Source organism: Otolemur garnettii, unplaced genomic scaffold, assembly GCF_000181295.1.
Source record: "Otolemur garnettii isolate 467f Iridium unplaced genomic scaffold, OtoGar3 scaffold00020, whole genome shotgun sequence".
NCBI classification, from domain to species: domain Eukaryota; kingdom Metazoa; phylum Chordata; class Mammalia; order Primates; family Galagidae; genus Otolemur; species Otolemur garnettii.
Genome location: NW_003852415.1, coordinates 14,372,884 through 14,397,258, shown reverse-complemented (window position 1 = coordinate 14,397,258; position 24,375 = coordinate 14,372,884). Strand labels below are relative to the sequence as shown.

General features: G+C 45.6%; 1 protein-coding gene across 2 annotated transcripts in view; it reads left to right on the top strand.

The window, feature by feature from the left end:
• Positions 1–22,215, top strand: part of KCNK10 (potassium two pore domain channel subfamily K member 10) — a 136,182-nt gene extending 113,967 nt beyond the window's left edge. For both annotated transcript variants that reach the window (XM_003786965.2, XM_003786964.2), the window contains exons 5-7: positions 14,426–14,612; positions 18,626–18,768; positions 20,992–22,215. In XM_003786965.2, coding sequence (XP_003787013.1) covers positions 14,426–14,612; positions 18,626–18,768; positions 20,992–21,618 — 957 coding nt within the window. In that variant the 3' untranslated portion in view covers positions 21,619–22,215. The remainder of the gene's footprint in view (positions 1–14,425; positions 14,613–18,625; positions 18,769–20,991) is intronic.
• The last annotated feature ends 2,160 nt before the right edge of the window (positions 22,216–24,375 follow it).

Sequence of the window (24,375 nt, the reverse complement as noted above, 5' to 3'; positions counted from 1 at the left end):
CTGGGACCACAGGCGCCCGCCACAACGCCCGGCTATTTTTTGGTTGCAGCCGTCATTGTTGTTTTGGCGGGTCCGGGCTGGGGATTCCAACCCGCCACCTTAGGTGTACGTGGCTGGCGCCTTAGCCGGTTGAGCTATAGGCGCCGAGCCGAATGTGATATTTATGGTGCTTCAAACAATGTCCCCACCTCCTCCTGGTCTCAGCACAATATTAGTTCCTCAGGGAGGTTCTGCTGACCTTTGCATGAGATCAGCACCCCTGCTCCCCAGTAGCACCTTGCATACCCCTAGAATAACGTTCATCTTACTGTACTGGGGTTCCATGCTGGATGCCTGCTGTCCCCATCAGCCTGAGAGCTGTGTGAGTCAGGTCCCACCTGTCTATTCATACTGTGTCTCCAGGTACCAACCAGCACAGGGCCTGGCACCCATAGAGTGCCTAATCCATACTGAATGAATGAATGAACATTGCTAGACATGACGCCATACATCTTGATATCGAAAATGATCTTGAAGCTGGGTGTGGGGTGCATGCTTGTAGTCCCAGCTATGTGGGAGGCTGAACTGGGAGGATGGCTTGAGCCCAGCCTAGGCAACATAGTGAGATCACCACTGCTAAAAAAAAGAAAGAAAGAATTATTCAAAAGAGAGAGAAAGAGAGAGAGAGAAAGAAAAAAAGAATTCTTGAAAACAAAAGTAGTATTGTATATGCAAATAAATGGCAGTGGGGGAAACAAAGAACCTAATCTTTGAAATACAATTATTTTGATGAAAAGATGGTTCATCAGGGAAGCTGCCCCCAGTAATGCTATTGCAAATGGTATTTATATGCACAGGGATTCTTATCTCATCAGGCTACAACTAGTACACTATTTCTTTTTACTCAGTGGTTCTTAACATCCAACACCTTTTATAGCAAATATTCATTAATACTCCTTTACTACATTGAAATGAATTTCACAGATATTGCACCATAACCTATGCATGGTATACAATTTTTCTAGCTACAGCATGAAGGAGAAAGAAAAGGAAAATAATTCGTAAACAAATAATACATTTCAAAATAGGTACTTGGTCCCGAAACCCTAGGAGACTCTGCCGAAGCAATGTGTTTTGACATCTGGATGTAGAATGCCGCAGCTCCAGATGCAGGGGGGTTCAAGTATGTTTTTTCGGTGACTACGATGCCACAAGGGACTTTTCCTCCAGTGATGTGGTTTTCCAAAATAGAGAATAACTCTCAGCAAGGTTCCAGCTAAGCAATTTACATTAGAATCATATTCTCGTAAAATCTGGTCTATTTTGAAGCAGTACAAAGAAATTTTTGTGTGTGTGTCTTTGTATGTAGATAGGAGTTAGATTCTTGGTTCAAACAATTATAAATGTGAATTTTTCTCAGTTGTATGTTCAAAAGTCGCACTAACCGTGGGATAATTCTCTGCTTTGTGGCACTGACTCTTGTATTGCAGGACATCTGAATGCCTGACTCCCATCGCTGCTTGCCAGGAGTGTCCCCTCCCATTGTGTGACAATCACCAAACATCCTGACACATTTTCTATAAACAGGGTTATAGAAAAACCTCCAGGAACCTCCCATGTAACTTTCAAGAATTCTCATATGCGATTTCTATTCTTACGTAGATGGCCATGTTCAAATAGCTAAGCCTCTTCTCCTGAGGTAGTTCCATGCTATTAATATTCAGTACTATTGAACAAGTATTTATTACATGCACGCGTGCGTGGGCATCCAGTCTGCCTATGCCTCTCTGTAATACACACCTCTATTAGCATTCCCTATTATAAAATCCTGTCTGTTTACCTCTTGCTGGAAAAAGTAGTTTTATTTCTTCCATGGCATAGTTGACCTTGAACATTACTCTCATATTTATTTTCTCTAGGTACTAAAATAGAGGGGGCAGGCGTAGGAAATGCGTAGGCTGGACACTCAGGATGTGCAGGGGAAAGGACACACTGTGTATTAGGGACACAGATAGACAGACAGCTATGCAAGGTGAGCCACTCTGTGGACAGGTGGGCATGCAGAAACACAGAAAACAGAGAGGAAGCAACAGTGCCTTTAACCAAGGGCAGGGAGGGCTCTCTGTCGGGGGGTGATGTGGAATTGTGTTATGAGGAATGAAGGAGAGACTGACAGAGCATTAGAAAGGGAGGAAGAGCATCCTAACAGATGGAACAGCCTTTACTAGGGCACAGAAGCTAAAAACAAATGAGCTGTGGGGCCACAAAAAGACACAGGAACGTTAAACGCACACCACGAAGTGAAGGAAGGCAATCTGAAAAGGCTACGTGCAGTGTGATTCAACTGTATGACGTCCTAGAAAGGCAAAGCTATGGGGACAGTGAAAGGTCACCGCTTGCCAGGATTGAGGGGAAGAGAGGGCCGACTAGGTGGAGCACGGAGGCATTTGGGGCAGTGGTGAACTTCTGTGTGATACTGTAATGGTGGGTGCATGCCATTAGATGGTTGTCCGAACCTTTAGAATGTACGGCAGCTGGAGAGAGCCCTAATGTCAACTATGGACTCCGGGTGAGGATCACGCGTCACTGTGTAACCAGTGTCCCACCCTGGGACAGGATGTTGATGGTGAGGGGGCCATGCACATGTAGGGGTGGATGGATGTCGCTGTACCTTTCTTAATTTTGCTGTGAGGCTAAAACAGTTCTAAAAAAATAAAGTCTTAAAGAAAAAAAGCACAGAAGCATAAAATGGTGTGTATTTGGGCTGCAACAGTCCAGTCTCTCCAGACCGCAAACTAACTGCTGTTCTAACGGGGAGGGGTGTATAGTGCTGCCCATGCAGGGATCCCCAACAGCTGTGCCGGAGAGGGGCTGCTGCACTCCCTGGTAGAGGCAGTGGGGGCAGCAGACGGGGTGCAGTTGCTGCATTGGAACCAGGCCAGGTCCTCATGCTCCCCCACTCCCACCCCCCACCCCTACCAGCTTTGGCAAATGTTCCCAGAATTCTGAAGGCTCAGACAGGGCCCATTTCTCTTGCTTTACCCTGAGGAGTCCCTATGCCTCTTTTTCTCTACCGGTTTTCCCTCAAGGGAATGTTCGTCACCCCTTTCCCAAAATGAATGATTTCAAGGGCGTCAGGCTCCCTGTTTATGAGCCTGTTTGCCATTTTCTGTCTTGACCTTTTCTCTTCAATACTCTTCTCCCTCTTGCTGTCTCCCCCTTTTCCTTTTCTTTTGTTGCAAAGATTACAAAGAGAATACACGGTCCCATAGAGACTTTAAAAAATGCAGAGGAGTACAAAGAAGAAAATAAAGTCAGGTGAATATTCTTTGTTCAGAGAGATCTACCACTCATGTGTTACAATTATCATGCTAAATCTTTTCTCTTTGCATCTACATTTGGGCCAAATCTGGTGCTCTCCGGAGGCCATGGCAGCACTCCCCACCCCACTTCCCTCTTCCTGTTTCCCTGCCCCCTGGCACTGGCGGGGTGGTCACCATGTCCTGGCTTTCCTGTGTCATTTCATTAGCTCCTTTTGGATTCCTGCCTCTGCTCTAACCACTGACAATTCTCGGTGTGTTGCTGGCCTTGTGCTGTAGGGGCAGCTACTTGTGCCCTTCTGGCCTTGGGTGGGCAGTGGTGACACCACTCTCTCCTCTAATGCTATATTCCAAGGAATAGATACATCTCCTTCTACACTGCAGTTGGGACCAGATGTCCATTTTAACACGACTTTCTAAGATTTGGGAATGCTAGAGAGATGGTGGTTCCATCACATCTAGTTATAGTTCTGGCTGCTCTTGGAGCCCCAAATTGGATCCAGGTCTGTCATCAAGGGCCCCAGTGGGGCTGTGTCCTTGACCTGCCTCCGAGGGGCTAATCCAGGAGTGGCTGTTGCACGTGGGCAGCTTAGTTCAAAATGAGAGAAACCAACTATGGCTAATTTAAACAGAAAAGAGAAAAAATTTATTTTTCAGTGAAGAAAACATTTTTAAAAAGGGATATTGGATAGGTACCAAATCCCTAGGGTGGCTGAAAAACCAAACAGCTAACAGTGACCAGAATCACACTGCAGAATGGCCCCTGGGAGAAGCCTCTGCTGTCTGCCTGCCACAGCAGGCACCTGGCCCTGGGGGCTGCCCCTGGAGCCACCCTTGTGACAGCCCTGAAGTGGGATATAGTGCCACCATCGCTGCCACCAGCCCTGGAATGGCTTCCACACTGTCACTGTTTCTTTCTAGAAGATCAGTGGTGTATCCACCCTTCCCCCCCACCTGGTGGAAACTCCTGCCCGATTCCACTTTGATCAAGGGCAGGGTTCCTACCATGTCCACCCACTCAGGTTCAAGTCTCTCATCCTCTGTTGAGAGGCGGGCTGTGCACAGGTGGTGGATCATTTAGTGCCCGTGCCACTAAATGGGCCTCCAGTGCCTCCTCCTCGCCCTCTGGTCCTCTAGGCTGGGGTTTGGTAGGCCTCCTGGATGGCCCGGGGAAGACTCGTCTCTCTACTGTCCTTCATCCAGGCAGAGTGGCCATTCCTCCTTTTGTCTGTCTCTGTCCCCGTTTTACTTAGTGTCTAAGAGAGAAGCAAGTCGTTCTGCAAGCATGCCTCTGAGAATCTTCACCCCTCACTTAGGAGCAGTCTTTGGGGTGCCAGAGGAGAAAAGGGGAGGAGGAAAGCACAGAAAGGTATCAGATTTGACCCTGTCACATCCGCATGGTTGGGGAAGCCTGGGGCCCCTGCTTGTGTCCTCACAGCAAGAGAAGCTGGGAAAGTGTGCAGCTGGGAGGAAGTGTCTGTCCTTCACCAAGCTAAGAAAGAATGTCAAAATGATTGGCGGACGAAAAGAATGACCAGCATCCTCTACAGTAGTCATGCCTGGTGATCATGGTAGCTCTACTCCATCACAACAGGACAGTGGAGCCGCTTAGGTGACCTGTGGCAGCATCACTGATGGTCGCTGACAGTATATTCCAGGCTGAGCATCACAAGGAGTGGTCCTAAGTTTACTTCCAAGGCAAGGTAAACATCAGGAGTCCTGGGGGTCTTTTTTTACTGTCTTTAGTGTGTCACTTTCTGGTCCTCTGTGAAGAATTGTTCACATGAGAGCACACACATCTCTGCTGAACACTTTTCCCGAGCGGTGTAATCTAAAACTCTATTTTACAGAGGATGCCTTTCTAAAGAAATCATTATCTTCAGAGACACAATGCTAAGGGTGGACCACTGCTCCCTTCTTTATCTCACAGAGCACACGTCCTTAGAGTCACAGCCTTACGGTGCCCAAGTCACTTCACAAAAGGTAAAAGTACACTTGATTCATCACATCAGCCTCTGTTAAAGGGTTTGTATATACCTTAATTGTTTTGAGAGGAAGCAATGTATTAATTAAAAGCAGGGATCTTTATTATGTGTGTTTAGCAATCCAGATAGGCTTCACTGCAGGCATTCTCTTTTTTTTTTTTTTTCTAGCGATAGAGTCTCACTTTATCGCCCTTAGTAGAGTGCTGTGGCATCACACAACTCACAACAACCTCCAACTCCTAGACTTAGGCGATTCTTTTGCCTCAGCCTCCCGAGTAGCTGGGACTACAGGTGCCTGCCACAACACCTGTCTATTATTTTGTTGCAATTTGGCGGGGGCTGGGTTTGAACCTGCCACCCTCGGTATATGGGGCCAGCGCCCCACCCACTGAGCCACAGGCGCCGTCCCACTGCAGGCATTCTAATCCAATCCATTCTAATTATACTAAATGACAGAGCTACTCCTTAATAATCATACATGAATGATGGATGAGTAAACCATCTATTATGTGTTCATTTGTCTGTCCTAAGTTCATGCACGTGTGAACCTGGAATTTCCTGGAGGTATTTGGGTAAAACTTGGGTGAGATATGCAGAGGACAAGGCTTTTAGTGTGTCAGGGGACCTGCCATGGACAATTCTGCCACAAGGCTGTCATGTCACTTTGTCAGGAGCAGAAAGTAGCCAGTGTATGTAAGGTCCAAGTTCATCAGAACCCTCTTGGCCTCCTTGCAGAGTTCTCTTTCCAGCACTAATGTATTGTCTGGGGTCATTTGCAACAACTTTCTTTACTACAAAGGGGAATCTTGAGGCACGGTCGACATATATGCATGGGGACTGTGATAGCCACACAGTGTCAGTAGGGTCCCCTGTTCAACTCTCTCCCTCTACGGTTCCTTTCCCTTCACAGCACGTGATTATAAATACATCAATATTATAAATACATAATCCCAGCTTGTGTGGCTGTGTAATGTGAGCCTGGGGGCTGTTCTGCTTTACTCACTGGTGACGTTAGCTCAGTACCTGACAGAGAGTAGGTGCCTGATAAGCAGCAGCTGAAAGAAAGAACAGAATACAGCTTGGAAAACCTCCCACTGAAGGAGTTTCCTCAGTTCTGGGTGTTTCCTTTGAGTTCCCTCAATGCAGCGCTTTCTACTTTAGGATTTTTTTCTGCACAACTTTTCATAAATTTCTGTTCCCTTCTTGTCATTTAAACTTGTCCGCTCTTAGCCTGGCCAGAGAGTTCACTCACATCCCTTTCTCTCTTTCTCTCCATTTTCTCTGAAATCTTTAGGTACAAGCCCACATGGGAAGACTTCTTATACCTTCAGGAAAATCCTTAATCCCTCAAAACTTTGTTCCATCTCTGCTTTCAGTACCCAAAAGCCTTTTTTTTTTTTCAATTGTGCTCTTTTTTTTTTTTTTTTTGCAGTTTTTTGGCCAGGGCTGGGTTTGGACCCGCCACCTACGGCATATGGAGCCAGCGCCCTACTCCCTTGAGCCACAGGCACCGCCCTCAATTATGCTCTTAAATTAATCTTTCCTAAAGATTTTCTGAGTTTTTATTGCTACTCACAGGAGTGGGGATGGATGCATATAATAGCATTCTTCTCTTTCACGCTTTCTGGGTACTCTTGGGTGGTGGTTCCAGTGAACGGGCACATGGCTGAGGGGTGGGTGGGAAGGACAAGAGAGGGTAAAGTACCCAGTGGGGCAAGTGAGTGTTTTACTTGACCTTCTCTGTTGGGCCCCCACATTGTGATCCCTTCCGCCAGCCCCTGGGTGAGCTTCTTGTCCTTCCAGGCAGCTCCAGCCAGGGCTCAGACCTCCTTAACGGCTTTCCTAATCCACACTCCTTTTACAAGTGCCCTCAGCAGGAGACCCCCTGCAACCTCACTCTGACTTTCCTGCGGTTATGAGACGTGTTTCTGGGGAACATGGACCGTCTAAACTTTGCAGGCGTCCTCAAACTACGGCCTGCAGGCCACATGCAGCCCACCTAGGACATTTATCCAGCCCGCTGTGTCTTTTCACCGCCGCCGCTGCCTGTCCTGCTTAGCAGCCAACTCGTCCCGGGGCCCGCAGTCCGACCCTCCAACGGTCTGAGGGACAGTGAACTGGCCCTGTTTAAAAAGTTTGAGGACCCCTGGAAAGAAAGGCACTCGCCTCCCCTCGAGGAGTGCTTACTCCACACCAGACTGTCGGACTGATGGCTTTTCCCCTTTATAGTGAAATGACCATTGAGCTTTCTGATAAAATAAATAAAAAATCATACAAGAAAACTGGGAAGAGGGAAGTTGAGGTGATTGGGGTCTTTGAAAGAACCCAGTAAGTAGCCTCAGATGTGAACCACTTAGAAATAAGACAAAGGGGATAGTAGATCACAGCTTAACATCTTCCCTCCCAACATGGCTTACGTCTACGGGAAGCTGGGTTTCCCAGTACAACCTGCGGATCAGACAGGAGATCACAAGAGGCATTTCTTGGGGGCAGCTTGTTTCCAAAATCAAAGGGACAGCAAGGGGCTGAGCTCACAGTTCCTGGGTCAGAGTGACAGCCAAGTGTGTTATAGGAGGTGGACCTCCCTGGGTATGAAACGAGAGTTTGTCCTGTTAGAAGGACCTTGTGCCTCAACAACTGTGCGCTACTTAGACAGTGAACTGTGACTTGAGCTTCTTTAGCCAGTGGAAGGAGAAGAGCGAGATTACCTTTCCGCAGTGTACAGCACTGTTACTGTAGTATGATTGTACGCTTCTGTGTGTGATGGTGGGAAGGGTGTCTGGGGGTGAGGGCATCGTTCATGCTGGGCGGACAGCTGGGCCTTTGGGTGCGGCGTCTGTCAGGCTTGCCAGGAGCCGCTTCTTAGTTGATGTGGCTCCTAAGCAAGCATCCCTTCCTTCTTTCCTTTCTGTGGGCCTTTTAAAAACTCACCTCAAGTGAGCAAAAGTAAGAGAAGGAGCACTCTTCAGCTCAGGTTTTGTCTGGACGTTTCCTCCCTGTGATGTGATTGCTTACTGGTGGTTCGGGTCTCTGGGACAGCTTCTGAATGCTTAGCTGATAGTTGGCACACTGGTATATTCCACACACCAGAGCTACATGGATATTATTCTTTCCTTCCTTCTCTCCCAGATAATATTTTTGATCACTGGGATGTCATTAGGCACTAACTAAACTTTGCCTTCTGTAGCTACCAGGATGGGGCACCATGGACAGCACCACAAAGATGCTCAGCCAAAGGCTCAGATTTTCCTGGGGAATTTGTGTTCAAGAGGAAGGAGCTTTTCTTCCCTTCCTCCCTCCCTTCCTTCTCTCTCTCTCCTTTCTTCCTTCCTCCCTTCCTTTCTTCACCCATCCCTTCTTTCTTTCTCTCATTTTTTCCTTTCTTTCTCTTTTTCTTTGTTCTTTTCTTCCCTCCCTTTCCTTTCTTCCAGCTGCCCTGTTCTTTGCAACTATAACATGTAAAATATCTTAATAATTATATGCAGAATGAAGTAACTCATTGAGTTTTGAATGCAAAATCTTGTGTTCCGATAGTGTTTTATCTTCACATGTTAATAGCAGCCAACTTTCCAGAAACAGAAAACTTTTCAAAAATTTTAATTAAAGTCTCTGTGGAGTGAAATAGCTAACAGTTTAATTTTAGTTATTTAAAAATTAAATTTAATTTTTTTCTAATTTTTGTCAGATGTACCTATGTTGGTAGTCCTCTGCTAAAAAACAATTTGATCATATTATATATACTAAGATTTTTTTTTTTTGAGTACTCTGTCACCCTTGGTAGAGTGCCATGGTATCATAGCTCGCAGCAACCTCAGACTCTTGGGCTCAAGAGATCCTCTTGTCTCAGCCTCCATGTGGCTGGGACTACAGGTGCCCACCACAATACCTGGCTGATTTTAGAGATAGAGTCTTGCTCTTGCTTACGCTGGTATCCATCTTCTGTGCTCAGCCAATCTATCCTGCCTTGGGTAGGATTACAGGCATGACCACTGCACATACCAATGTCTTTTTAAAGAACTTTTCATGATAAAACCAGCATAGCACTGAATTGGCCAGTCTGTTTCATGTTGCAAAGTGACTCAGAGTCAGCTGGTGGATGGAACTTTTTGTAAAGATATAATCCATTTGTGTTTTCCTTTTTTAAGTGGGATATTTTCTGTAGGCTCCATGTAGATTCCACTGTATTCTTCTCACTCGTGTGATTAGAATGTTTCTGCCACAGAGATTTCAGGCAAACCGTGTTTACAAGCTTTCCTCATAATTTATAGAATTGCTGGTGCTACAAGATTATTCATTGTGATGTTGAAATTATTAGTTACAATTGGACCTTTTAAAAGAAATCTTTGAGGAGAACATAGTAAGAAAATAAAATCAATCCTTTTGCGAGGCAGTCTCTATTATCTTTCCATTTTGAGAAATTATCCTCAGTTCAATTGTATTGCCATGGTGATCTGTTTGCATTTCAACAAAACCAAACTGAGCCATAAACTAGAGCTCTGCATGCCCAGCTCCTATTTTAGAACTTTTATTACAGCATCTTTATATCAAATAAAGTCTTTGATGTCCTGGCTGAAAGTCACAACAAAGAAACAATGTTCCAACCAGATGAAGCTATCTGGATTGTTCCTCTCAGGATTCTGAAACGTCACTTAAAGATGATGAGAAGAATGGTGACTAACGGGGATAAAAATCAAATAATGAAAAAAAAAACTATGAATGAATAGAAATGTACATGATCTTTAAAATAACATTGTGGAAATAAACAGAAACAGTCAGAGAATTGTGCTTCATGAGAATTGGACACGTAGCTTTAGCCCTCTGCGGTATGAAACAAGTAAACCCTTCCAAATTGTCAGTTCATCCGCACGTCTCCCAATGGAGAGTACTTAGACCTGGCTCCTCCTCTTTTTGGAATAATTGCACATATAATTGCACTAAGCCAACTCTGCAGGAGATAGGTGGGTTTTGAGTTCTTCAAAAATTCCTACAGTTAGTGCCCATCGGACATGGGAGATAGTTTTATATAATAGTGTTTGCATAAGGAGAAGAGAAGAACACGTCTTCTATTCTAACCAGTCACCAAAGTGTGAAAACAATATTGGGACCTAAATACACAACCATCCTATCACTTCTGCCCAAGCATCGTATCAAGCCATCTCTTCACAGGTAACAATTTTGAGGACACATTAGCTCAGCTAGCACTGGGCTCTCACAAGGCCCTCTGCCAGCTGCTCTCCTTACTGGTAAACAAGCAGTGCCACTGTGCCTGGCAACCCCGCCTGGAAACCCAGCTCCATTCTGTAAGGGGCGGGGGACCTGGGCTGGGGAGGTGAGGAGAGTGAGGGTCATGCCCCTCGGGGCCCCTCTGCAGCTGGTTCCTGACATAGTACACATTATCTGCCATTCTTGGCAATCTCAAAAGGGTGATAAAAAAAAACGAGGGGAAAATTAATAGGGAGGCAAATTAAAAAAGCTTTTGAGATTTTGAGCTGGGACTGTCTGAGAGCTCACTCTGGAGTCAGCAGAGGAGAACCAAGGGAGAATGAGGACTTTTTTTCTCATTGAGGCAATTATATGAGATTATGTATCCAGGGAGGGGCAACCAGCAATGACCTCATGAAACTAAACAAAGATTAGCTTAAGCTGGATATGAGGAAAACATTCCTCAGCAGTAAGGAGAAGCGTTACATCTGGGACTATCTACATCTAAGGGAAGATTTGAATTAAAAATTTAACAATCATCGAACAATTACCAGGCACTGAACCAAGCTTTTCCATACTTATTCTTCCAAACAATCCTATGGGGTGGGTTTTCACATTGCTATTTTATAGAGGAAAAATTCTCATTAGCACAGAGAGGTTGAGAAACTTGCCCAAGGTCACTCAGCTATTTAGCAGGGTTGATAGGATGTGCCTCAGGCAGCCTGTCCCTGGACTCTGTATTTCTAAACACTACTACTATTTTACAGTCATAGTGAACAGTGGCAGGGCTAATGGGGATAAGGAATAGGAGATGGTTTGTGGTTCCATCGTGAAAGCTACAGTTTAAAATGTTTAATTAAGGCAACTGCTTTTCTTTTTTTAAATACCCAGAGGGCAGCAAAAACATGGGTATCCAGAATAACAGATATTGCTAAAATTTCCACCCACACCTCTTCTTTTTATAGTGAAGTATGTGTATACACATATTTCTGCACACCTACGCACACACACATACACATGCAAGACATTCGTTTTTTAGGTCCCTAAAATACTCTGATAATTAAATGCTCCCGGCTCTGAGCATCACCCTGGGACGTCTGGGACAAGCAGCCTGGGACACAGTGGTTGTTGGGCAGTGAGCAGGGGCGAGATGTTTACCTCACTGATGAGCTCTCCTGCAGATGATGCAATGAAGATGCCACCACCCAGCCTTTGTCATACTCCTCCTCCTCTGCCACAAATCCAAACAAATCCACTCCTGTGCCTTCCACACCTTCCCGGCTTCTCTCTCTTGAAGCCCAGGACTGCCCCCACTTCCTACATACTTGAGGCCCTCCTGTGCCAACCGCAGCCTCATTTAGATTGCAATTACATTCACATCCCAATTTATTATGACTTAAGGAGCATCTCACATTTAATTCACTTTAATTTCTTTATGCTTTGAAGACGATTTACAGAGGGGAGCAATGATGCACCCATTGGCAGCAATTATTATAGATTGACTTAATGATCTATGGCAAAGTCTCCTTTGTGGCTTTGGACTTTCATGGATGTCTACAGAGTGTCCCAAAGGTCACCCCTAGAGTCACCGTACATAGCTAACAAAGAGGTGGCCAACACATAGAGAATATTTTGTAATGAATATTCTGTAAATTAAGGTACATTCAGCTACAATCTCTCCTTTTCTCTAAGTGTGGTGACTTTAGGGGAGACTTTTGCAACACTCTGTACAAACAAAACTGGGCCAAAAAGTAAGTTCCTGGTTTCTCAGAGGAGCTCAACCACCCCTACCAAGTCCTCCTAAAATCTCCAACATGGAAATTTATGAAACGGACAAAAACATGCCCTGTGGTTCTCAGGTAATTTGCCTTGTCACGATACTTTCCTGTGTGGAAAAAAATTGGAGTTTTCATATACGGTTTTAACAATATCAATAAATTGTAATATTTTTAAAGTAGCTTTTCTGAGGTGATGGGGAGGGAAACTATATGAGAGACCAAGTTATCTTTCCCTGTTCCCACTTTATGTATGAGTACCCTTCTACGAGTTAGAGAAGTGGCTCCTTTTTATACAGAAGAATTGTATTTCTTTAGCTTCTCCTGGACAGATCACCCAGTGACTACTTTTTTTTTAAAAAAGAGGATGGCCTCCCTTCAGGAGGAGTTAGTCTGATTTCTTTTGTGAGGGGAGGACCACTTTGGCCGTTTTGTTGGAACTGGTGAATTGTTGAATAACTTAAAAGCACTAAGTGGGGGACGGACTGAGAGTTAATCGCATCACAATGCTAATCTCGGCTCTGTCCGTCGTCCTCAGCATCGTTTTATGCAAGTCCCTTAACCCCTCTTGGCTTCTGTGTTGCATCTGTAAAATGAAGTGTGTGAATGTAAAGATCTCTCCGCTGAGATTCTCTGCCTTCTGACCCACCAGAAGGCCATGAATAGGAAAGAGACCTCATGGTAAGATTTCCACCATCACTCACCCCCAAACCAGTGTAGTTGTAGAAAATCACTCTAAGCAATGTGGAAAGGCCCTGCACTCCGGTGTTAAGCACATAGTTGACATTTATTACAGTATAGGGATCCAGGGGTCCCCGATGACAGTCTCCAGCACCAATTCTGGGAGTTTTGAGAAGACCCGAGGGTTATTCAGCTTAGAGGCAATGCTAGTGTCTTTAGTCTTTAGTCACTAAAAGAGAAGATCAGTGATGTTATCAGTCTACCCCTGGACCTCACTGGCATGATTCCTTTATTCCAGTATTTAATTCCTGTTCCGAATGCATTTTTACTACTTACTGACTCTTTCAGAGGCTGGCATGAGATGAAGCTCCTACTATCCGTTTAGGCAGTGACCGTATTATACTGACTCCCGTCATGTCTCTTGTGGTCAATATAGCCAAAAAAAGGACAACCACAGCACTACCTCAAACACCTGAGTTTTAAAACAAAAACATGTTGTAAATGTAAAGCCTCAGCTGGGCGTGGAAACACACACTTAGCCAGAGTCTGTCACGCACGAGGATGGGAGTGGCTCTATTTTCCTTTTCGTCCAAACCTCTTGGCCTGAGTCTGGTTATTTTTTCCAGCATATTCTCTTTAACCCAAAGGGAAACGAGGTGCAAATCCATGACTGCCATCGGGGAAAGAGTTCCAAACCCATGCTTCTCTGATGGAGGGTCAGCAATACCACATGAACAAATGGAAGTGAGCCCTTCTTGGGAAGTAATTTGCACTAGTGAGGAAATGAGAATTGCTATCTGGGCCGCAGTCATGGTATCGTGGAAGAAACATCCAAAGCATGAGCTGAGCAGGGTTTCTTGACCTCGTGTCCGTGAATAGGCTTCCAGGGGCCTGAGAACCTCCTTGACCACATGAAACTTCCGTATCTGCATTTTTCCAGGAGAGTTTCCATAGCGTCCATCAGATTTCCACCAGGTAGCTGTGATCTAAGAAAGGTTAACAGTCACCGAGATAATGCCTTTTTGTGTGTATTTGTACTCTGAATCTAGCATGATGATGCTGACTTGCTATCTTAGGGTGTTTGCGTTGTTATAAGGGAAAACTTGAGGCGGGGTAATTTACAAAGAAGAGAAGTTTGACTCACGGTTCTGAAGACTGTACAAGAAACCTGGAGCCAGCATCTGCTTCTGTTGAGGGCTTCCAGGAATGGAGGAAAGGGCAGGGGAGCTGGTGTGTGCAGATCACAGGGCAAGAAAGAAGAGAGAGGGGAGGGGGTGCCAGCTTCTTTTTAGCAACTGATTCTTTGGGGACTACTAAGAGAACTCACTCAGACCTGGCAGACAGTGTATCAAGTCATTAAAGACCTATACCTCCTAGCAGGCCCCACCTTCAACACGGAGACCACATTTCCAAATAAGGTTTGGAAGGTTTCCAAATAGCGAAGCTGTATCATTTGCCTCTCCTTCTCCTCTGTTCTCCCTAGAAGAAGCAAGTGAGTCAGACCAAGATCCGGGTCATCTCAACCATCCTGTTCATCTTGGCCGGCTGCATTGTGTTTGTGACGATCCCCGCTGTCATTTTTAAATACATCGAGGGATGGACAGCCTTGGAGTCCATTTACTTTGTGGTGGTCACTCTGACCACGGTGGGCTTTGGTGATTTTGTAGCAGGTAAGCACCCCGGGCATCCTACTCACTGGGGCCTCTGAGGGGAAAACAATCTATTGGGTGTGCTTTTCAGAATCACAGTAAAAGATGCTGCAGGAGTAGCCGGTGACCAAGACTCAGTGTCATTACTGCTGTGGATGGGTTCATTTCACACCACTCACCCTGTGTAATGTAAACACCTCAGGGTTTTTCTGTCATGAAAGGAAAGGCTGCCCCTTCCTTCTCAGGATGCTTCTGTCCCTTGTCATCATATGAATTATGCAAGAGCAAAATGAATTTCTCATTGAATCTTAATCTTCTGAATTGTGTATTGAGACTCCTTGAATCAAACGATAAAGGCTTTATTAGCAGGTGGGAAATATGGAAGTCAGGCGAGGTTAGCATAGAAAGCGGTCTGCCGTGACCTGCAGGTTAAGCTTCCTGTCTAATAGACGAGAACGGTTGTCCCTGCAAATGTTGTCCTGGCTGTGCCCAGACACAAGACTTAGGGCTTTGGTTACCACAGGGAACTAAGAACTGTCCAGAGGGGATATTATCTAATGGGAGTCTGAATGAATGCGCACAGAGGCCATAGCCTGCATTGTAAAAATCAGTATCAATGAGCTATGTTTAAGGAAGGGAAAGAAAACCACCATCAATTTCATCTAGGGATGGGCACCTGAGTATGAAATGAGACTCGGCTCACTTTATTCCCTAGGAATAGCAGGAAGAGGCCACCCTCTTCTCCTAATGGGATAGTTCTCGGTGTTCAGACAAGTGATCATTTTCTACTCCAAGGACTGAACGCTTTGCTCACACATAAATTCAAATGTCTTTCATTCAAATGTATGAGTGTAGTCTGTGTGTGTTTCCTTGACCAGTTCCTGGTTAAGCAGCAGTGGGTATTCACAGGCTGAGCCCCCAGGCAGACTGCCCTTGGCATTTGACCCCAGCAGTGCCTTGGCTTCCCCATGGACTGTGGCACACACCAGGAGGTGGATATCTGGTCTTTGGGAATCTGATAAATTAAAAATTCTAGAAGGGATATTGAAGACTAATTAATGGAAGCACAAATATCTCTGTATAATTTTAAAATACAAACAACGTGGTTTAATAGCTATTCCAAGTGGGCAGATGAAGACTGAAGTCCTCTCTGTAGAAATAGTAGGTTTTATTTGTTTTGTTTTGTTTTGAAAGTATGCATCATTCCCTTCCCCCCCCCCCTTTTTTAAATCAACTTAGGACTAAGAATTGCAAAGTCAAAGCGATTAAAAATTGTTAACAGTTTTGGGCCTGGGACCACCCCCCCCGCCCAGTCTTTTCTTGTGAACAGAGCTCAGCCATTGCTGTCTGATTAGTAACTCAGAAGAGAAACCACACAGAGAAACTGAGCAAATAAACAGAAATAGTTGCAGGCTATTAATTAATAGTTGCATGCTTCTGATTAATTCCTTAGCACCATCGCAGTTGGTCTGTGGGAAATCTCAGTGAAGGTTCCCATCTAAGGTAAATACAAATAATGGCAGCTGGGGTTTTGAACTATTTCATACACTTCTTGAAGCACCCCAAAGCATAATTTGGAGCAGGTTGTGCTTCAGAGGTCTCTGCACTGGCACTGGATGGTCCCAAGGACCATCAGACTATAAATAAGATGCTTGTGGTAGATACTCTTCTGTAATCAATTGCTCAGTTCAGTCTGCCAATCTGGGGCACAAATAGCAGCACCTTGGGAGTATGAGATTAAAAAAAATTATTTATGCTTGGCCCGGCGTGGTGGCTCATTCCTGTAATCACAGCATGCAGGGAGGCTGAGGCAGGAGAATTGCTTGAAGTCAGGAGTTTGAGATCAACCAGAGCAAGAGTGAGACCCTGTCTCTACTAAAAGTAGAAAAATTAGCTGAGAGCTGTGGTGGACACCTGTAGTCCCAGCTACTTGGGAGGCTGGAACCCGGGGGTTTGAGGTTGCAGTGAGCTATGATGCCATAGGCATTCTAGCCTGTGCAACAGAGTGAGACTTGTTTCAAAAAATTATTTATTAAAAGCAAGAGAAAAATTATTAGGGTTTTAATTATTTATTATTATCCACCAGGGACTGAGCGCTTAGTGCAAGCCAGCACTTTACCTTACTGTTTTTTATGCAGTGAGGGTGCAGCCTGTGCGTTCCCCAGCCCCCACAGTTTTGCTGTCCTGGCTAGTGATTACAGAGCCACATCTCTGTCTGAGGCTTCCGCAGACCAGGGTGTCTTGTAATTCAAAGTGCTGACTGCAGTTAAGACTGGGCCGTCCTACTACTCCAGTTTCCAGACTCACACACACCATTTAGGAGAAGAGATGCCTTACAGGACTGGAAACTTGTCTTTTTGGTACATTCTGAGAGCCATAGGAAAGCTTGCTCAATCATTAGAAAAAGATACATTGACAAGAAGTGACGGTTGCTGTGATTTGGCGTCGTATCAGCTCTGATCGTATAATCAGGACGTCGCTCACAGAGGATTGATTGCTGGCTTCTTTTGTAGCTGGCTCACTTTAGGACAGCCTAACAACAGGACCGCATTCATAACCTCGACAGGGAGAACACATAGATCTCCAAATCCAGACCAGCCGCTGCTGAAGGGTGTTGACTGCCTTATTTGCTGGCGCACCCTAGTGACAATCTTTGTTGGGTGATGTGTCTTGCAAAGGTAAATGTTTACTCCTGGGTAGCAGCTGAGAAAGCTAGACTTCTCCAGCGTAGTGTGGAAATAACTTGAACCTCAAAAACTACTTCACCTTGCAGGAAGTCGAATTATACCCTGAAAAAGCTGCAGGGGAGAGTTGCCTAAAGAGGGGGAAACAAAACAAAAACAGAGGCAGCAAAGCTGAACCAATGGGAGCCTGACACAGAGAAGCTGGAATTCTAAAGTGAGGTGGCAGCTGCAATTAAGACCTTGTGGGTGCCTGGATTTGGGCATGTTGAGAAGAGCCACAGGCCGCAGTATTTTCCCAGCTGCCTTTGTGAGGTATTATTGATGCCAGAAGGGCTCAGTATGGACTCAGAGGTGCTAGATGAAGTTACAGCCATGACCCAGTGGGAAAGTGTAATAATTATTCATCATCTAATACCATAATTACCAATCCATTGCTAATATTGATCATATTAGGAACAGCTACCTCCTGCTTCAAGAGACAGCAAGGCCTCTCAGAGTGAGGACAAAGCTAATGTCTATTATTTCAAGACGCTTCCTCACTTCTTCAGGAGAGTGGACTGGGCACCTGTTCTGCACGGCTGCCTTTAGCAGGGCCTGTAGGAGGGCTGGGATAAATAAGCTAATTATTCATAATAAATGACCAGTCCTTTCAATGAAACAGCCAGTCAATGTAATAAGGCAACTGGCCAATTTGGTTTGATGGATTTTTTTCACTGTAATCCTTATTTATTAAATAAAGGGATTGGGCTAGCTGGCCTCAAAGGTCCCTTTTAGTTCTAGCTTATGGTGATTTAATTACTCAGCCTAATTGACCCTTTGGGTCAGCATGATGTAAACACCATCCCTCAGTGTTAAATCACTATTATATGCGTCAAAGTCTCAGTAATGCCATTAGGCCTAATTTTACTTGTCTACTGGCAAATGCATGTACACTTAATATGGAAATGGTTCCAAGAATTCCAAACCATATGGGATGATTTAGTGACATTCAATTTTTATTAAAATAAATTCAGGAGAGTTTAAGGAAAGAAACAATGACAGCAGGGCCCGACGTTTTATCCTGTAGCTTCAACTCTTTCATTGTCCATGCTCAGCTTGGGCACAGGGGGCTCAAGTTGGCTGCTGACATTTTTTATTCCTGGTATTGAGGATGTAAACCTCCTTTGGGCTCCTCTGGGAGAAGGTATGCATCTTTCCCCTGCTCTGAAACCCCTGTCCTTCTAGCAAGTTGAACAGCTGAGTGTTAGATGATGATGGAGTGACATCTTTGTTACACGGACTGGGATACGTTTGCTCTGCCGAGACCACATGCTTTAGATCATGGTTAAAGTAACGTTTGGTTATTTTCAGGGGGAAACGCTGGCATCAATTACCGGGAGTGGTATAAGCCCCTCGTGTGGTTTTGGATCCTTGTTGGCCTTGCCTACTTTGCTGCTGTCCTCAGTATGATCGGAGATTGGCTACGGGTTCTATCCAAAAAGACAAAAGAAGAGGTAGGACCCCTTCCCAACTCTATGAATGTTCCTGAGATCAGATGAGCTTGTGTCAAGAGTTGTCTGTCTCTGTTCTGTGGGTTGGAGAGTTTCTCACTCAGTGGGGGGCTCACGGGCTTCCTCATTTTGAATCATCACCTCAAAGCCAAGTTGAATAGCACTTATTTCAGGATCTCTTCTTGGCAGATGAAAAAATAAGGTGATTTGTTTACCAGCCAAAAAATCCTGGAAAGACTAGTAAACTGCAAGCAATCTTTAAAAATTGACTGGAAGTAGTTAGCAGAAATAGACTGTGGCTGTCGGTGTGCACTTACCCCCTATCAGCAAATATGGGGGAAGCATAGAAAACTTCCCCAGAGCCCAGGAGAGCCAGCCTGTCCTTCAGGTCTCAGAGTCTGGGAGGAAATGCAGTTGAACACCAAGAATTGTCCCCGAGTCAGTACGAGATTTGAAGTCATCCAACAGTGGCCAGCCATGGGGAAGCAAACTCACGGGGTCCCTTTCACCTGTGTCCCCCCCGGTTGTCAGATCTGTAGAGACAGGCCGGGGCTGTGCATATCAATTTACATGAAAACCTGCTACAGAGGCAAGAAAAGGAAGACATAAGAAGGAAAGACAGATTTGGGGATTAAAAAAAATGTCCACATAGTTAGTTCTTCTAGGAAGAGAGGAAAAGAAAGGAGGAAGGCAAGGGAAGGAGAGAGAAAGAGCCAAAGAGAAAGGAAGGGAGATAAGCAAACCCAAAGAAATAAGGGGAGGGACAGCCTCTGTGTACCTCATTCTATACGAAAGGCCCCAGGAGAAAGTCACCAAGTGGAGAAATTTCCTGTATCATTTTATTGGGCCCCAGGGTTAATTTTCCTGGCTGACATAAGCACTATGAATGCAGTTTCCAGTGTGATTCCCCGGAGAGCTCACTGATCTGCTGAAAATCAGCTTATAGTAGAGGGAAAGGAACAACATAAATAGTGACTTTCCTGAGTGCAAAAACTTAGTTACTCACCTGCGTAGGGAAGCATGGAACTAAAATGTCTGCTTTGTTGATTAAGAGCCAAGAAATCCGGCTTGGCGCCTATGGCTCAAGCGGCTAAGGCGCCAGCCACATACACGTAAGGTGGCGGGTTCGAATCCAGCCTGGACCCGCCAAACAACAATAATGGCTACAACCAAAAAATAGCCAGGCATTGTAGCGGGCGCCTGTGGTCCCAGCTGCTTGGGAGGCTGAGGCAGGAGACTCGCTTGAGCCCAGGAGTTGGAGGTTGCTGTGAGCAGTGAAGCCATGGCACTCTACCCAGGGGGACAGCTTGAGGCTCTGTCTCAAAAAAAAAAAAAAAAAGAGCCAAGAAATCCAATGCTGATCCTCAGGCAAAACTTCACTCTAAACAAAGTGAAGTGCCCTCTTCCTACACTCTGCCCAGCAACATTTGGTCCCAGGCAACCTGAAGGATCTTCTTAATCCAGGGCAAGCCCCATAGCCCAAGGCCATACTATGGCCCAGAGATGGGTTAACCTCCCTTCCCAGTTTGCCCAGGACTGAAGGGATTCCTAGGCCCAAAGACTTCCCATTTTAAAACTGGGATGGGTGGCGCCTGTGGCTCAAAGGAGTAGGGCATGGGCCCCTGATGCTGGAGGTAGCAGGTTCAAATCCAGCCCCAGCCAAAAACTGCAAAAAACAAACAAACAAACAAACAAAAAACCCTGGGACTATCCCAGGCAAACTTGGAAAGGTTGTCCAGGTAGAGCTGTCGGGACAGAGAGGGCCTGGGGCCTGCTGAGCACCTCCTCTGCCCCCAGGACTGAGCTGGGTGCATTTCCTCATCTCACGTAATAAAGCTACACAAACTCCGTGAGGTAGATGGGATTATCCCAGTTTATGTTGAGGCAGTGAGGCCAAAGGATTAACAAGAGTGAAAACACACCTGGAAGCCAGGTCTGTCCAATCCCAAGTTTCAGTCTCTTCCCCAGAAAGCTGCCTGCCTGTCATTCGGTCACCATCTCCAAATTCCAGCCTTCCTTTGGGTCCTCTGCCATGTGTGCTTCCTTGAGCAGCATCTCTTGCTGGCCAATTCAGGATGGGCGTTGCAAGGGGGGTTGCTGAGAAGTCCTGGGCCTTCCCTGAGCCATGGACCCCACAGGGACCCCAAGGCTGGGGGGCCCTGGGGAGCTTGAGGGAGGGAGGGAGGCGTTTCTCAGTGTGTTGGTGCTCTTCTGTCTCTTGGCCAGGTTGGCGAGATCAAGGCCCACGCGGCCGAGTGGAAGGCCAACGTGACCGCCGAGTTCCGGGAGACACGGCGACGGCTCAGCGTGGAGATCCACGACAAGCTGCAGCGGGCGGCCACCATCCGCAGCATGGAGCGGCGGCGGCTGGGCCTGGACCAGAGGGCCCACTCGCTGGACATGCTGTCCCCGGAGAAGCGCTCTGTCTTCGCCGCCCTGGACACGGGCCGCTTCAAGGCCTCGTCCCAGGAGAGCATCAACAACCGGCCCAACAACCTGCGCCTTAAGGGGTCGGAGCAGCTGAACAAACACGGGCAAGGCGCCTCCGAGGACAACATTATCAACAAGCTGGGGTCCACCTCCAGACTCACCAAGAGGAAAAACAAGGACCTCAGAAAGGCCTTGCCCGAGGACGTCCAGAAAATCTACAAGACCTTCCGGAATTACTCCCTGGATGAAGAGAAGAAAGAGGAAGAGACAGAAAAGATGTGTAACTCGGACAACTCCAGCACAGCCGTGCTGACTGACTGTATCCAGCAGCAGGCGGAGCTGGAGAACGGAATGGTACCCACGGACACCAAAGACGGGGAGCTGGAGAATGAAAACAACTCATTACTTGAAGACAGAAACTAAATGTGAAGGACTTTGGACTCAGATTGAGCGTTGGTTTTTTGTTTTTGTTTTTTGTATTCACACTGAGACACGTGCCTTAAACAGACTTCTTGTTAGTCCAAAATTACATAGCATTGGAGAATATATTTCACTGTGCCATAAACAACTGAAAGCTTGCTCTGCCAAAAGGAATCAAAGGACAAGAACTTTGTGTCAGATAGCAACCGCGGGACACATGGGGAGTGTTCATACACATAGCAGGTTACAGCTGTGCATGTTAGGGGTGTTTTAGTGGCAGTGCTGTGGCACCACTGTGCAGCAGCACCCTGGCATGACACGTAGACAAGGGCAGCTATTCCGTAGACCAGCCTCCTGAAGGGAACAGGTGTGTCTTTTAGAATTTTGTGCACATGCAGAAGGGGACCTGATTGGGGGGTGAACTGGTAACTATAACTAGGGTTAGAGTTGACTGTTTGGCATGTGCTCTGAGCTTGAATTTTGATACAAACCATTCAGTGCATAATGCTCCAAATGATGCCTGTGGGACCGGAGAGCACCTGGAATTTGTTGGAAGCAGATCAGAGCACATGTATTAAAAGGTGCAATTGCTTTTCTCATTGCAAAAGAAAAAAAAATTACAAAATCAAAAACACATCACACTGTGGATACTACCTTAACCAATGACAGAAGCCTACTGAGTTTGGTCTTTCTTGCAGGGGTAGGTAGTCAAAATGATCGTGCACTCAGCATCAGCCGCTGCATGGTTACAGGCCAATCACGCATTTTCCTCAGCGGGTGCAATGGTGGAAATAAACTGGTTATGAAACATCCATGTTCACTTTTCTAGTGGGACTTAGGTTATAACTCGTTTTGATGAGAGGGGGGAAAATACCAAAACTATTGCCTTGCATGATGCCAGTGGCTTGCTGTTCTGTCTAGCTAATCCCAAATTTTTATAAAAATAGACATCCTGCTTTTCTGAGACATACCAAGGAGGACCATGGCATCTTTCCATCTCAGGGCTTTTCGTCCCTTTGGGTGTTTTAGGGTAGACCTTGTTATGACATCCAATCTTGCTATTTCCAAACGCAAGGAAGATTAATCTCTCACCCAACCCTTGTATAGTAAGCTTGAAATGTTTTTATTGCTTGCATCATAAGTGCCATTAATTCCTGTTAGAAATAATGCTGAGAAGTATTTAAAATATTTTATTTTACTTTTATGTTTGGGCATTCCTTTGTTCTGAAAATATCACCTTTTTGCCTGTTTCATCTCATACCTGTTAGTTACTAAAACTAGACCACCCCTGCGATTGAGTCTAGACAAACAATAGCCAATACAGGATAATTATGGTTGTCCCCTGAGGATAGAAGATTCAAGTGAAAGGAAGTGGGGGAATGGCTAGTCATAGGCTTTGAGAGGATAATTTCTTTAATGGATTTTTATCCAAATGGGCAAAGTATGTAAGGAAGCTGTCCTCTTTTGTGTCCCTCAATTTTTGTAGTTGACTGGTCGTTGTGCTGGGTCAAGGTCAACTATTTGGGCCACACACTTAAACTTCTGGACCTGGCAACACCAGGAAGTTGCTGGTTATGGGCCTTCCAGGCTTACTACAACCTTTTGGAGAATTCATGGAATTTCACATAACTAACCCACATATGGATTTAGCAAAAGAAAAATCACAGTACTAGTGGAAGGCTCCAAAAGCTATCTAGAGCTTTATGACTTCCAGATAAAGTTATACGCACTACATCCTTGGCCACGGGCATCATGGAAGACCAGTCCTTGCTCAATTCTCAAAAATTCACAGCTCTCCCCTGCATGGAGCACATGCTGTCCTCCGTCCTCACCTCCAGAATACCTTCAGGCTCCAGTTAGAGTTCTAGCATTGGCTTGGAGAAGGAACTAAATAATAATCAACTTTGACGAGGTCCTTTCTATCTAAGGCAGGTCCGGATTAACTTCTCCACTTGGGAAATGATGTCTATGCAGCTATGGATCCCATGTTTTTACCATGCGCATAGTTCCAGCCTGACCTAGTGGGTTTTAAGGAATCTGTCAATAACCGAGACTTTCTCTCTTATTCTGACAAGTCGAAGTTTCCGGATTAAACTGTCCATGGATCTCAGTCATTTTACCAGGGACCTTCCTTACAGCAGTGGGTTCCAATTCCAGGCCTGATAGTCAGATCTGGCAACGAGGCTTTCCTATCATGTATCCAGTGCCGTCCATGGGCCAGGCACTGGGTTAGGCACTTTATGAACATCAGCTCACTGAAACCTCATGATACTCTGAGGGAAGTCTTTGCAAGCCCATTATGTAGATGAGGACATGAAGGCTCAGGGCAGTTAAGGAACTTACACGGTGGGGCACATAGCATGAAGGTGGTAGAACTGGTATTCAAAGTCTGACCAAAGTCTGCTTTTAACTTTGCTACAGTTTCTGTGTCATGCACCCTTGTGTGTGTGTGTTTTGTGTGTATGTGTGTTTTTCTAGCTTCCTCAACACAGCTCCCCACAGAGGTGGGGAGAAGATGGGGAGTCTTTACCACTAAAAGGGAACAAGGTCTTTGTGCAAGCATGACCTAAAAGGTCTCCCTTGCAGATACCTATCATAGGGTATCATAGGTATTTTTTGTTTGTTTTGGTTTGCTTTTGAGACGGCCGTATGTATGTGGCACCCTTTCCATAGTGTTAGAAATGCCCTTGGAAAGCACTCTTTTGCACTTTACTTGCTTATCTTGCAGGCATAAAACACTTCAAAGCACTAAGCTGCGTA